Genomic DNA, 15,867 nt, shown 5'->3' on the forward strand with positions numbered 1-15,867 from the left:
CATCTGTTCTGATGATGCTACCTTCCAAAATGGCACTTTTGAGATGCTTCCCTTTTTCTTTAACCGAGGGTTCACCCCACTGTGGTTGACAGGGCCCTCAAATGTGTCCAACCCATCTCCCACACCTCTGCCCTCATCCCTTCCCCTCTCTCCCAGAACCATAATAGGATCTACATTATCCTCACTTTTCACCTCACCAGCCCACATTCAAAGGATCATTCTCATCCATTTCTGCCAACTCCAGCATGATTCCACCACCAAACACATCTTCCCCTCAACCCCCCCGCCTCGTCCAGTCAGTATTCCCAAGGGACCATTCCCTCTGTGACACCACTTGCATCTCCTTCAACTTGGTCAACTGTATTTGCTTCTCCCAATGCAGTCTCCACTACATTATGGAGACTAAACACAGACTGGGTGACTGCTTTGCGGAACACCTTCACTGAGTCCGCAAGCATGACCCAGACCTTCCTGTTGCTTGCCAATTCAACACACCATCTTGCTCTCATTACCACATGTCTGTCCTTGGCCTGCTGTAATGATCAAGTGAAGTCCAATGCAAATTGGAGGGACAGTACCTCATCATCTGATTGGGCACTTTACAGCCTTTCGGACTTAACATTGAGTTCAACAACTTCAGACCATGAACTCTATTTTCCATCTTCACCCCTTTTTTAATCCAATTATTTTTTTTTAAATTTATTTATTTATTTTTTAATTCACTTTTTATCTTTTCCCCAACCACCCCCTCACCAGCAGGGCCATCTGTATTTGTTTTAATGTTTTGCTTTCACAGAGCGCTGACTCTTGTTCTGCTATTAGCACATTCTGCTTTCTTACCTTTATGCCGCTATCAGCACCTCCTTTAGTCTTTAACAGTACCATGAACACTCCCTTTGTCCTGTGTCCATGACATCTGTCAAATTTCTCCTTAGCTCCCACCTATCCCTGACCTTCTATTTTGCTCCACCTGCTCCACCCCCTCTTAAACAGGACAAAATCCATCACATTTCCACATTTCTACTGCTCTTTAGCTCTGAAGAAGAGGCATACAGACTCAAAAGATTAACCTTGTTTCTCTCTCCACAGATACTGCCAGACCTGCTGTATTTTTTAAGCATTTTCTGTTTTTATTTATGTTCATATACCAGAAGCTGACTTTCACCAGGGAGAGTAATCATTTAATATTGTCATCTTATTTCCACCCTTGTTCGTCTAGAAGGTGAACCTGCAAGTGAGCAAAGTTAAAAGCCACAATAAGTTTTTTTAAAGATGCAAATTTGACAAATAAAATTTGTAATACTTTTCACCCATCTCTGTAGATTTGATTCGCCGACATGCTGGAGTATTAGGACTAAGTGCCTGCATCTTATCGAGCCCATATGAAGTGCCAACTTGGATGCCACAACTTCTGATGAACCTCAGTGTTCACCTAAATGATCCACAACCTATAGAGGTAAAAAGAAGCTACAATTTAAAGACATTACGTTCCCTGGTGTTGCATTGGTGACAGAATGTGGCAGTTTATTTGGTCATAAATTCAAATTAAAACTCTCAGAAACCCCAAATTACCTATTTTTAATCCCAAGTAAGAACTGCAAATCTTCATTCATATCTCTAATATTGAGTTGTACAGGGATAGATAATATAACTTAGATTTTCTGAAATGGGTAGACTTTACATCCAAATAATTTGAAATTGATGATACATTGCTTTGAATGGAAGTGTACTGTTTTACCCTGTTTTGTATTCAGCATATCATGGTGTGTAGTTTCATGTATGTAGGAATCTCAATAGTGATGGGAACAGAAAATGGCATGCCATTTAAATTTATAAGAATGTAGACAATTAAAGGGAAATATATTTGGCAGTAACATTTCTTAAATGTTAGGAAAGGCAAAAAGCATTTCAAATCTTGACAGTCTTTACCAAGGTTAAGGGGAGCAAATGAGGGATTTTTTAAAAAGTGCAGGAAAAGGAAATCCAAGGTGCAGGCCTGACTTTGTGGAAAAGTGAAAACTTCTCCCTGGTGGAGATGGTGCTGAATATAGTGGTTGCATTGGGGGCTGCCCTCTCTGCTCACTCCATAGTACATCCTCCCATAAGTCAGCATTATAACATGCCTGCAAGGACATTTTGCCCAAGTTTCAAGCTAACTACTTGTCACTGAATGTGTCAGCCCTATGCTTCATGGTACCAATAAATGTTGCAGAAGATGGTACAGCTTTGTATCTGCCTCTCTGTTGGCTCGGATTCTGAAGAAAGATGTGCTAGCTCCTATAGATATGTATAATGGCATTTTGTTAAAGTTGCCCAAGTAGGATATAATAGTTGTTGATCAACATATGTTTTCTGTCACACAGTGCCTTTGAGAGAATGACATAGTGATCAGGGTGCCTTTGAGAAAACATTCAATGTTTCAGTTAATTGTTTACTTCTTTTAGGAGCACCTGCCAGCATGCTTTTCAAACCTATTAAGAATAGGAGCCTGTAGCCATCTGTCAAAGCAACACATGTTCATAGCTGTCTGCAAGTGGGAAGTACTGGCAGGTAGATATAGAACATAAATATAAACAGAAAATGCTGGAAAAACTCAGCAGATCTGGCAGCATCTATGGAGGGAGAAAAAGAGTTGAGGTTTCGAGTCCATATGACTCTTCAGAGCTAATGAGAGTTAGAAATGTGATGGATTTTATACTGTGTAGGAGGAGGTGGAGCAGCTGGAGAAAAATAGAAGGCCAAGGACAGGTGGGAGCTCAGGAGAGATTTGGCGAAGATGTCATGGACACAGGACAAAGAGAGTGTTCATGGTAGTGTTAAAGACTAAAGTTGCTGATAGTGGCATAAAGGTAAGATAGTAGAATCTGTTCTTAACAAGGATCAGCACTCTGAAAGCAAAATACACAAACAAGTGACAGAGGTCCTGAGGGGCAGAGGGGATTGTGAGGGCATTGGAGGAAAATAAATTGGATTTGAAAAGGGGTCAAGATGGAGGAGAGTTTTCATGGTTTGAAGTTGTTGAACCCGATGTTAAGTCCAGAAGGCTGTAAAGTGCCTAATCGAAAGATGAGATGCTGTTCCTCTAGTTTGTGTTGATGGTGAGTTGAATTGGCAAGGAAAGTTGCAATTTCAACTCACTATCTTACTATCTTGCTCTCATGCCCACATGCCTGTCCTTGTCCTGCTGCAATGTTCCAGTGAAGCCCAACGCAAACTGGAGGAACAGCACCTCACTTTCCGACTAGGCACTTTACAGCCTTCTGGACTTAACATCGAGGTCAACAACTTCGGACCATGAACTCTCCTCCATCCTGACCCCTTTTTTAACCCAATTTCTTTCCCCAACCCCGTCACAGGGCCATCTGTCACTTGTTCTTATGTTTTGCTTTCACAGGGCGCTGACCCTTACATTCTGCTATCTTACCTTTATGCCACTATTAGCACCTTCGTTAGTCTTTAACACTACCTTTAACACTCTCTTTGTCTTGTGTCCATGACATCTTTGTCAAATCTCTCCTGAGCTCCCACCTATCCCTGGCCTTCTGTTTTGCTCCACCTGCTCCATCCCCTCCTATGCAGTATAAAATCTATCACATTTCTACCTCTCTTTACCTCTGAAGAACGGTCATACAGACTCGAAACGCTAACTCTGTTTCTGACTCCACAGAAGCTGCCAAACCTGTTGAGTTTTTCCAGCATTTTCTGTTTTTATTTCAGACTTCCAGCATCCGCAGTATTTTGCTTTTACTTCGATACAGAGCATATTTTGTGCAGCCTGGCCTACCTGGTATTTCTCCAAGTTAAATAGGGGATTCCTGTTTGGAAACTCATTTGCTAGATGACAGAGATAAATTTAGAACACTTGACACAGTAACTCAAAACATAAATTGCAGCATAAAAAAGACTACAAGAATTAAGAAAAATGGCTCAGAAATTACTGACACATGCCTTTTTTGCACAACTATTATACAACGCTGTGTTCCCATTTCACATGGACATTAATGAGAAAAGCCATCCTGCATGCTTGAGCTTTGGGTAATGCGTCCAGGGGATTTCAGTTTCCAAAGTAGTGCTTAAATAAAAATCCTAATTGTATGAGGTGGGCACGTCCAGTGCTTGCCTAATATGCCTAAAGGAAATTACTCATGATGTTAAATGTGAGATCAGTTTCAATTGTTGAGTTGAGCAGGGTTATGCCAAAGGGAGAGGAAATCAAATCTCACCCATTCATACAAATTTTTAGCAGCTGCCTAGATAGAATTGCTGCTGCTCATCAGTAAATAGAGTTATTTTAAATTTTCCGATTTCATTATCTAATTCTACTTTGGCCATCAGTATCACAATGTACACTTTATACAATGCTTTCAGAATTCACTAACTCATTTGCTTTTCTTAAATCAACCCTAGTTTGGAAGTATTAGTTTAATATTCTCATTAAATCAGTTCAATTTATTACTGTTAACAAGGCCATTTCTGATTCTTTCCTCACCTGTTTCACCATTCACATCTCCCTGCCCGCCTCCCCAATCCCACTGATCTCACTCTCTAGATGTGGAAAAATCCTTCCCACCCTCACCAGCTCTCTACCAACATACATCCCCACTTGTTCTGTTCTGGTTCTCAGACACTTATTACCTCTTGACATGTGCAGCTGCAACCTTTGTTCTCCCTTGGACACATTTGTTCCCACTAAGTTATTTATAGTTTCCTGGTACAGTTCCCATCTCTAAACCCTCTTTTCCAAGGCCCCTTCAGTGCATCTGCTGCATGACTAGCTTAGCTATTCACTGTACAATCTGGCTGTGTACCATCTCAAGCTGTGCAACACCACTCCGTCAATAGCTGTATCATTTTGGAGATAGGTGCAATCCTATATATTTCTCAGTGACCAGTTGCCACCTTTTGCTCTCCTACCCCTTCCATTATTGCTTTTAATGCTAAATGCAATGAATTTAAGTACGCTATTATCTCAAGGATTGCAACTGGCTCCACGGTTGATGGCTACCAGCACCTTCCCTGCACAGCCCCAACCTATAGATTAACCCTCAGCCCATTCTGGACTCTGTAACACTCTTTCCAGCCCCAGTACGCACCATGTCTTCTGAGACCCACCTCCTTCTCCTTTGATTCCCTTCAATCCAACTTTTGACCACCTGACCTTTCCTTTCCTCAAACTTACAGATAGCAAATGACTCTTTTTGTACTGGCACCATCCCCCTGCTCTTCAGAGCTTCAAAAATATCATTGATTTTCTACTTAAGAAAGAAAAGAATCTTGACCCTTGATTACTGCATCACCTCCAACTATCACCCCATTCTTTCTAAGCTCAAGTGAATAGTTGGCGCCCAGCTCCCTGATTATTTTTCTCACAATTACCAATTCAAATCCCTTCAGCCCACATGACTGAAATAACAATAGCAATATCTTGTCTGACTGCAGTTGCAGCACATTATTTCTCTTGACTTATCCATGGTTTTGAAGTGGTCAGCTATTCCACCCTGCTCTGCCGCCTTCTCTCCACTGTCACCTGCTTCAACTAGAGTGACCTTGTTTGGTTCCATGCCTACTTGTCCTCGTTTGACCACCACACCTTTAGTAATATCTTGCCCAACCACAAATAGTTTTCATCCTTGGACTCCTGCTATTTTTGTTTCCATGTTTTCCCCCTGTCAGGTGCTGTCCGTGGGCACAGGATTAGCTTCCTATATGCACTGTTAATATTCAGCTCCGCTTCTCCATAGCTGTGTTGCTATTTTCAACCCCTTCTCGAACATCATGTTGTGGGTGAGCCAGAACTTCCTCAATTTGACCATTTGAACATTAGGAAGACTGAAATCATTTAGCTCCTACCAAAAAGTTGCTCATCTTTTCCTGACCCTAGTCCCTTGCCCAGACTACATGCAGCCTTAGTGCCCTCTTTGGCCCGGAATTGAGTTTCAAAACCCATATTTTATGTCACCAAGAACAATTCCTTCCACCATCCAATATTATTGTTCTCTGTTTCATGCCCATTGATGTTGAAACTTTATTCCATGTTTTTGTTACTTCCATACTTCATTTCTCCACTGCCCTCTTTTCTGAGCTCCATGCCGCAGCCTAAGCAAGCTTCAACTCTTTTGAAACTCAATGCATCTCTTGCTATAAATAAAACAACCCTTTCCAAAGTTATTTTATACCTTTTTAATCAGTAAGGAAAGGGTTATCAGGTAGCAAAGTCATGCTGTGAGTTATAGTAGGAATGTGCAGGCATATTGATTGGAACAAGACATTTGATACTGCATTCTTAGCTACCTACAGATCTCTGCTGTGCTGTGAAGACCAGTGGCATCTACCTCTGTGGAAAACAAAAATTTGGATATGAGCATCACAGTTTGGTCCACAGCATTAGCAGACTGCCCACCTGTTGTCCCCAATAATTTTTCTCCTGCCACATACCATGCGTACTGACTTTGAACTGTAAACACCCTCAACAAAAAGACGTAAACTGACACAGTAGAAACCGAAACATAAAATGGGACATAATTTACTGGAGCAGGCCATCTTGCAGCATGGTCATTTAGTTAAGATCTTTTCCTGTGACCATCAACTCAAAATAAAATTGCCCCCTCAGGCGCTGGAAGTGTGAGCTGATAAGTGTGGGTGCAACAGGACTTCTGGAACTTGGTGAGCATTAGAAAAAACAGGAAAATTTCATTTATCTGTAAAATTTAAGGATTGAGAAGGATGATGAATTAGAGTGAGTGAATTCAAATTGGGTATGGAGAGAGAAAGAAAAAATAGGTTTGAAGAGAGAGAATAGAGACAGTTTTGATACTGCATTCTTGTAAGGGAGGCAGTGGTGCAGTGGTAGTGCCATTGGACTTTTAATCCAGAGGCCCAGGCTCATGCTCTTGGGTCATGGGTTCAAATCAATTTGAATTCAGTTAATAAATCTGGAATTAGAAAGCTGGTCTCATGATCATAAAAACACATCTGGTTCACTAATATCCTTAGGGAAGGAAATCTTCCATTCTTACCTGGTCTGGCCTGCATGTCACTCCAGACCCACAGCAATGTGGTTGACGCTTAAATGACCCACTCAGTTGTATCAAACCACTACCGCAAAAAAGGAATGAAACCGACAGACCACCCAACATAGACATAAGCACCGGAAACAACAATGGCACACCCAGCCCTGTCGACCCTACGAAGTCCTCCTTACTAACATCTACTAAGATCTTGTGCCAAAATTGGGAGAGCTGTCCCACAGACTAGTCAAGCATACTTACAGAATCATATCTTAACAGAAAATGTCCCAGATACCACCATCACTACCCATGGGTATGGTCTGTCCCACCGACAGGGCAGACCCACCAGAGGTGGTGGCACAGTGATATACAGTCGGTGGGAGTTGCCCTGGGAGTTCTGAGTGTTGACTCTGGGCTCCATGAAGTCTCATGGCATCGGGTCAAACATGGTCAAGGAAACCTCCTGCTGGTTAGCACCTACCGTTCCCCCTCAGCTGATGAATCAGTACCCCTCCATGTTGAACATCACTTGGAGGATATACTGATGGTGGCAAAGGCACGGAATGTACTCTGGGTGGAAGACTTGAATGTTCATCACCAAGAGTGACTCAGTAGTACCACTACTGACCAAGCTGGCTGAGTGGCAGGTGGTGAGGGAACCAACGAGGGAAAAACCTACTTGATCATCTCCTCAATCAACCTCCTGCAGATGCTTTTATCCATGACCGTATTGGTAGGAGTGACCGCCACACAGTCCTTCTGGAGACAAGGTCCCTTCTTCACACTGAGGATACCCTGCATCATGTAGTGTGGCACTATCACCATGCTAAATGGGATAGATTCAAACAGGTCTAGCAACTCAAAACTGGGCCTCAATGAGGCACTGTGGGCCATCAGCAGCAGCAGAATTGTACACAAACACAATCTGTAACCTCATGGCCTGGCATATGTCCCACTCTAACATTACCATCAATCTGGGGGATCAACCCTGCTTCAGTGAAGGCTGCAGATGGGCATGGCAGGAGTAGCATAGGCATACCTAAAAAATGAGGTGTCAACCTGGTGAAGCTACAACACAGGACTACTTGCATGCCAAATAGCATAAGCAGCATATAATAGACAGAGCTAAGCGACCCCACAACCAAAGAATCAGATCTAAGCTTTGCAGATCTGCCACACATCAGTCGTGAATGGCGGTGGACAATTAAGCAACTCACTGGAGGATGAGGCTCCACAAATATCCCCATCCTCAATGATGGGGGAGCCCAGCACATCAGTGCAAAAGATAAGGCTGAAGCATTTGCAAGCATCTTTAGCCAGATGTGCCAAGTGGGTGATTCATCACAGCCTCTTCCTAAGGTCCCCAGCATCACAGATGCCAGTCTTCAGCCAATTTGATTCACTCCATGTGACATCAAGAAAGGGCTGAAGGCACTGGATACTGCAAAGGCCCTGACAATATTCCATAGGACTGAAGACTTGTGCTCCAGAACTACCATGCCCCGAGTCAAGTTGTCCCAGTACAGGTACAACACTGGCATCTATCCGAAGTGGAAAATTGCCCAGGTATGTCCTGTACACTAAAAAGCAGGACAAATCCAACCCGGCTAATTACTGCCCCATCAGTCTACTCTCTATCCTCAGCAAAGTAATGGAAGGGGTTGTTGACAGTGCTATCAAGTGGCACTTACTCAGAAATAATCTCATTGACGCTTAACTTGGGATCTATCAGGGCGATACAGCTCCTGGCCTCATTACAGCCTTGGTCCAAATATGTACAAAAAAACTGAACTGAAGACGTGGGGTGAGAGTGACTGTCCTTGACATTAAGGCAGCATTTGACCAAGTGTGGCATCAAGGAGCTCTAGCAGAACTGAAATCGATGGGAATTGGGGAGACAACTCTCCACTGATTGGAGTCATTGTTATGACAGTTGGTAAAGGCTGAGTTGTTTAAATCCCAGAGGGGAACTTGAACAACTGTCATAACCTATATTTTCAATTGGTATGTTTGAAATGCAGCTCTCAATTCAGGAATAAAACCACCAAGCCTCGAGGTTTTTTTAATATAAAACTAAATTAAACATTTATTAATTTAACAACAAATTAAACACATATACATGTGTACAAATTACTACCATAATAATTTTTAAACAAATCCCCAAAGTAATCACTCCCAGGTAAATCTTCCCCAAGGCAACAATAACCCATAGACTTTAAACAGACAAAGCACGTTTGACCTGAATTCAAAATAAGGTTCCTTTCAATTTGGTTCCTTTGCAGACACAGTTGTAGGCTGACAGGCTGGTTAGATCTTAAATGCCTCTGACTTACACACACAAACTCTTTTCTGTTTATACCTAGCTTCCCCTTTGAATGTAAACTTTCCATTGTGTCCTAGGCTTTTAACGTCACATCTTTAACAATAACATTTTCATCCCACTAATTTTATTAGTAATATAAACACATTGCTTGGCGTCTCCCAGCTAGGTGCAAGGTTTTACCCACTCTTGAATGCTTTATTCAACAAATGCAAATTTACACTTTACCTTTGTAACTTCCTTACGTTTACCTAATTAACATCTCAAAACGACTATACATCAAAGCACCCAGACTAGCTGGCTTTAATCCAATTAAGCCACACACAGGCACACATGTAGACACAGACCCTATACATTTTCAATTTAAAAACAATTTCCAATAACATTATAGATATTAATATCTCTTCATGACAGTCATACCTAGCACAAAGGAAGATGTTTGTGGCTTTTGGAGGTCAATCATTTCAGTCCCAGGACACCACTGCAGGGGTTCCTCAGGGTAGTGTCCTAGGCCAACCATCTTCAGTTGCTTCATCAATGACCTTCCCTCCATCATAAGGTAGAAGTGGGGAAGTTTGCTGATGATTGCACAATGTTCAGCACCATTAGCGATTCCTCAGATACTGAAGCAGTCCGGTCCATGTCCATATGCAGCAAGATGTGTACAATATTCAGGCTTAGGCTGATAAGTGGCAGGTTACATTTGTGCCACGCAAGTGCCAGACAATGACCATCTCCATTAAGAGAGAATCCAACAATCTTCCTTTGACATTCAATGTCATTACCACTGCTGAATCCCCCATTTTCAACTTCCTGTGGGCTATTATTGACCAGAAATTGAACTGGAGCCACCATATAAATACTGTTGCTACAAGAACAGGTCGGAGGCTGGGAATGCTGCAGCGAGTAATTCATCTCCCCAAAGCCTGTCCACTAAATAAAAGGCACAAATCAGGAGTGTGATGGAATACTCTCCACCTGCCTGGATCAGTACAGCTCCAACAACACTCAAGAAGCTTGACACCATGCAAGACAAAGCAGCCTATTTGATTGGCACCCACCGACTACCATCAACAGTTATTCCTTCCACCACCGACATAGTGGCAGCAGTGTGTATCATTTACAAGATGCACTGCAACAACTCACAACAGCTCCTTTGACAGCATCTTCCAAACCCGCAACCTCTACCACCTAGAAGGACAAGGGCAGCAGATGTATGGGAAGACCGCCACCTGCATTTCTCCTCCAAGCCACACTATCCTGATTTGGAACTGTATCGTGTTCCTTCACTGTCATTGAGTGAAAATCATGGAACTCACTTCCTTAACAGCATTGTGTGTGTTCCTATACCACATGGACAGCAGCGGTTCAAGAAGATGACTCACCACTGCCTTTTCAAGGGCAATCAGGGATGGACAATAAATGCTGGCCTAGTCAGTGACATCTGCTTCCCATGAAAGAATAAATTTTTTAAAAAGAGACAAAGGAAAAGTAAGATTTGGAAAAAAATTGATGTTTTTAAGATCTTCAACAATTCACTACCTGTCAGAATGAAACTCCACACTTTTAATTTCTGGGCAAGAGAGGTTGATTACCAGTCATGATCAAGCAGCTTGTGCCGATTCACAAGGTATTTCTTTCTCTCAGCATGTTGCTGGCTGATTTGCACCTTAATAATAGTATGCGTTGTTCAGATGCTTTTTTTTTAGTAAATTCCAACTCATATTTTTCAATTACCTATTGAGATATTTGCCTGATTCATCCTTGGTTTACTTTGTTCATAAGAATCTACATTTACTTCACTCAGGTGTTTTAAATTTTTTTGTTTTGCAGATGACTGTGAAGAAAACATTATCCAATTTCCGAAGAACTCACCATGATAACTGGCAAGAACATAAACAGCAGTTCACAGATGATCAATTGGTGATTCTTGCAGACCTCCTTGTGTCACCTTGTTATTATGCCTGAGGAGGTATAACGGCTATTGAAATCAAAAATTTTCAAAGTACAATATTTGTCTTGCCCTGTTATCACCTGTTAGTTTATTGCTGATATACAGTAGATTGCAACTAAGAAAATGCTGAATTTTTGAAGGGAAGTGAGTTGGGTTTCAAGATTGTATTTTGGATATTCTTGTGTACTTTGCAAAGTTTTGGAGAATTGCAATACCACATTACATTTGGAATAATAGTTGGTCTGGAGTGTAGCATGACTCTAATACAATGAAGATGCAACTATATAAAACTGCAAGAACTGAAGTGATTTTATTTAAGTCACGTAAACTTCAAAGTTGTGTAGCAAAGCACAATTTGAATTGATGGAACTGTTAAAGGCGGCACATGTTTTGTAAAATAATTTACTTGTTATTTTCTTTGTATGATTTTTGACTTCATCGTTCATCTCTGCAAACTGATTACTGTTTGAATTTTGTCTTGGAGTAGATCATTGATTAAATTGCTTTTGGTTGTACTGGGAAAGTAAGTGTTCTACTTTATTGATGAATGGTCCCAGTTCATGTATAATATGCATTAAATGTAGGGTAGAGTTTCCTCTATAAGGTTCTAGAAGAAAGGAAGAGGTAAGCTTACTTTCAGTAGAGAAATCTCCTCCTCTCTCTTTTGAGTTATCAAGTTATCTCCAAACTTCTCATTAATATTGTCACTTTTGTAGTGCATTTTTTGTTTCACTGATAGTCCCTAGTTTTAGGGGTTAAATCTGTGATAACTGCAACAGTGATGTGTGTGTGAGCCATCAGTCCTGGTTGACCTGAGGAGATTTTCGTAAATGTGAAAATCATTAATGACTGGATACTGTTGTATACTCGTGTGTTTTCTAAGACTGTGGAACTCTGGATCAGCTTCCAGAGCTTTTCCAAAGCATCTGTTTGCATTTTAAAATCAATAAAATGCTCCCAGCATGATTCTTGGCTGCCTCTGTAACCTTTGTCATTGGATTGGCTGAAGAGGACAGTGAAGACTTAAATATGCTGGTCTCCGTTAAACCCCAAGATGAAAAAAATAGGGAGATTTTCTGATTTGGAATTTTTCTTCTGGAAAGAAAATTGCCAAATATATCAACAGAGAATTGTTTGAACAGGAGATGGAAAAGGTACTAATTAAGTATATTCCACTAAAGCAAAAAGGAAAAAAGTACCATGAATTGATAGCTATTAGGTTAAATTCAGCACTAAAAAAATTTAACGGATAATACAGAAAGCTAGGACAAATATAAAAATATATAGCAAAGCCTATACACTGTCTAAAGTCAACTTCATCCCAATAGAGCCTCAAACTTCAGCTTTGGACTATTCACCTCTTTCTTGTCCTCTGTTTATGACCAAGGGATGCTCTTCTAATCTTTGCCATGTCTATGTAACCAAAGGGAATCCTCTCTCCCTCCATTATAGTGTACGTTTTGCCTCACGCTCCAGACTGAAGGCAGGCCCTTTTTAGCTCCCCTTCCCTTTGCTAACAATAAGTGTGAAGAACTTGTGGTTTGTCGTAAAGCCAGGGATCATCCATACAACTTCCTGTGCTGCTTCCCCCTCTTCCCTTTGACCACTAAATCTCTTTCTTTCATCCTTCAGCCCCTGCTTCCCACCTCCTGCTCCTCTAACCCTATTTTCACTAAACAGCTACCGACCCAACTTTCCATCCTGGCCCTCATGCTAGCTAGCAATACAAAAAGTTCTCGCTCTTCAAGAACTGTAACACTTCTTTTAAAACCCTCTTACTCCAAAAGGAACCTCTTTCCTTGCAAACCACTACCTGCGTGATCATCAACTTATTTCCCTTTTAGCGTCTTTAAACACATTGTTGCTTCCAAATCTATGCCCACTTCTCCCATAGTTTCACCTCTATAATATTGCCTGTCTGCACTGCAACTTCAACTCATCTGTTTAAATAATCATCTATACCTTTGTCACCAACAGACTAGGCTACTCCAATATTATCCTAGTCAGCCTCTCCATCTCCCATAAATTTCAGCTCATCCAAAATTTTGTTCCCAGTATCCTATGTTGCTCATTTATCACTGCTGTCCTCACTGACCTTTATGGCCTTGTTTGTTCCTATCCATTCCTCTGATTCCAGCCACTTGTGCACCCTTCCTTGTTTTACCCCACTTGGTGGCTGTGCATCAGTGGAAGAATATTTGCTTTGCGGTTTCCTCTATATTTCCTCCTCCTCTCTCCTTCCTTTTCCTCCTTTGAAACCCTACTTATAACCAACCTCTTTGATCAATTTGTTGTTCATCCCTCCTGATTTTTCTATTGTTTTTAAATTATCCCTGATGAAGCCCCTTTAGGTTGATTTTTGACTTTAAAGATGCTGCATAAATGCACGTTGCTGCCTTCTAGATTATGCGGGGTTATTGTGGTAAATGGTGCAGGAATGGTTCCACTGATCAACGAGATGGTAACTGGAGAGCAGAAATTTAAGGTACTAATTAAAGGGAAATAGAGTAAACATTTTTACATAAGTTGTGGTTAGAATATGGAATTCTTTGACGAACCAGAATCCATAATATTTTTTGAAATGGAATCAATTAATTTCTAGAAAACAAATATTAAACAGTGTGGATATTGAGAGTAAGAAGAAAAATACAAACCTAAATTTAATGGGCCAAATGATCCTGTTTCTGTGCTGCAATGTTCTAGGATTCGAAGGTACTCCCTCTTCTTCCTTCCCCTTTTCATCCCCATTCTGAAAAAAGTGTGTTTCTTTTTCAATTCTCCCTTAACTTTTGTGGACTGGTAATTCAGTAAGTTTACTGAATATGCACTCTGATTCAGACTCACTTGTAAGTAGGTTGTGATTTTGAAGTCTTAATCCAAGAGATGGGTCTTTCTATATCGATGTGAATCAGATTTAACCGCCTTCTTGTAGGTGAATTTGGCAGTGTTCCAAACTCATTTGTAATGTTCCATTCATGACCTGCTGAATTTTGATGTTACTAATGTTTTTATTGTGGATAAATGAACTGTACAACAGCTGATATAATGAAATTCTTTGACCCTTATCAGTTATGTGATCAAATATTCTGTGTACAGATCCACTCTCAGGTGGAGAACCATGTTAAGTGGAAAATAATGAAGAAGAGGAGAAGGGCCTACTAAGCATTGTATTTCTACTCCAACTTTAAACCTAATCTGGCTGTCTTTGACATTTGCAATCAGACCAATTTCAATCTCACTGTACTTTTCCCTCCTCCTTCTAGACAGTAGTTCTGTTGACACTGATGGAAAGGAGTGTTGGTGCTACTACTAATGAACAAAAGAGAACATTGGTTTTGTACATATGCCTGAGAACTCCATCAACTGTACAAGTCTTCTGAAGACCCAAGAAGCTGCAAATACTAATTTTTTTGCTCCCTTAAAGATATGTAAATCTTTTCCAGTCTAAATACATAAGAATTCACAGAACAGCAGAAATTGTGTATGTATGTAAATGTTTAGTAAAATTTTCACTAATATATAGACAGTTTTTTGCTTACTTACAAAAGATGTTGTAATTAAACAAAAATCATTCTGCTGAATTTGTAAAATTCTTGTACAGTTTTTGCTCAAAACATCCTCAATTTCTTGACTGCTCTTATGACAGCTCCTCTGGCTATTTCATAACTTATATGTAGAGCTGTAAAAGAAATGTAAAAACTGTAGAAACAGAAGACGAGCTAATACATTTGTACAAAATGTAATCTTTAAAGACCTGGTGTTGTGATCTTTGTTGTTGAGTTTCATTTGTAGATGCAATGGTGTAAACTTAATAGTGGTTTCGTCTTCAGATCATGTGCTTTACTCGTGGTTGTAGGGTTTATGCTTTCAAGAAAATGCATTTTAGCCCTCAGTTTTGCTAAACTATAGAAGGTTTATCATGCTGCTGGTGTTGGTGTGTTTAAATAATTTTAATGTGTCTCGATATCTTCAGACTTTTTATCCAATTCTTTTACTTTTATTTGCTTTTTCAGTTGCTAAGCATTTGTTACATATGCTGTCGTGGCAGCATTAAATGTACTATCCTTTGGACGATTAGCATGATGATAAACTATGGGTAAAAGGTCAGATCGTATTACTGTGCGATTGCTTACCATAACATGTCAAAGACTTAACCACTATATAGGGTAGTGCCAAAAAGAAGTGGTTTTTGATGTACTATTTGGTTATTTTAAAGCCAATAAATGGATTGTTTGTAACAAGTCTGTGTTGTTTTGTGAAAATGTAATAATCTTTCTTTAAAAAAAAATTGTATGTTTATTATAAAAATGTATTTATTATGGAACTTTTTAAGATATCAGTACAGATTCTGTAGGAAGACTAAATTCTTCCTTATTCCTTCAGTCTTCACATAGTTAGGAAAATCATTCCCGAAGACAATTCAGTCAAATCTTTTCACACCCATACCCAACCTTGCAGGAATTATAGCTTCAGATTTTCCCCGCTTTGGTTTCCTGGATAAAGCTGCACCTGTACATGAATATAATTAGATGGAAAGTTGGTGGAAACCAATGAGAATCTTTATTGTCTGCATACAATACCCACCC

The 15,867-nt window shown here is 40.4% G+C and overlaps 1 protein-coding gene across 2 annotated transcripts in view; it reads left to right on the forward strand.

Annotated features, from left to right (window-relative positions):
* LOC144689684 (proteasome activator complex subunit 4-like) overlaps positions 1-15,523 on the forward strand; it is a 172,010-nt gene extending 156,487 nt beyond the window's left edge. For both annotated transcript variants that reach the window (XM_078556977.1, XM_078556978.1), the window contains 3 exons: positions 1,323-1,456; positions 11,161-11,299; positions 14,545-15,523. In XM_078556977.1, coding sequence (XP_078413103.1) covers positions 1,323-1,456; positions 11,161-11,295 — 269 coding nt within the window. In that variant the 3' untranslated portion in view covers positions 11,296-11,299; positions 14,545-15,523. The remainder of the gene's footprint in view (positions 1-1,322; positions 1,457-11,160; positions 11,300-14,544) is intronic.
* The last annotated feature ends 344 nt before the right edge of the window (positions 15,524-15,867 follow it).

The sequence above is a fragment of the Cetorhinus maximus genome, chromosome 14 (assembly GCF_964194155.1).
Source record: "Cetorhinus maximus chromosome 14, sCetMax3.hap1.1, whole genome shotgun sequence".
Taxonomy (NCBI): domain Eukaryota; kingdom Metazoa; phylum Chordata; class Chondrichthyes; order Lamniformes; family Cetorhinidae; genus Cetorhinus; species Cetorhinus maximus.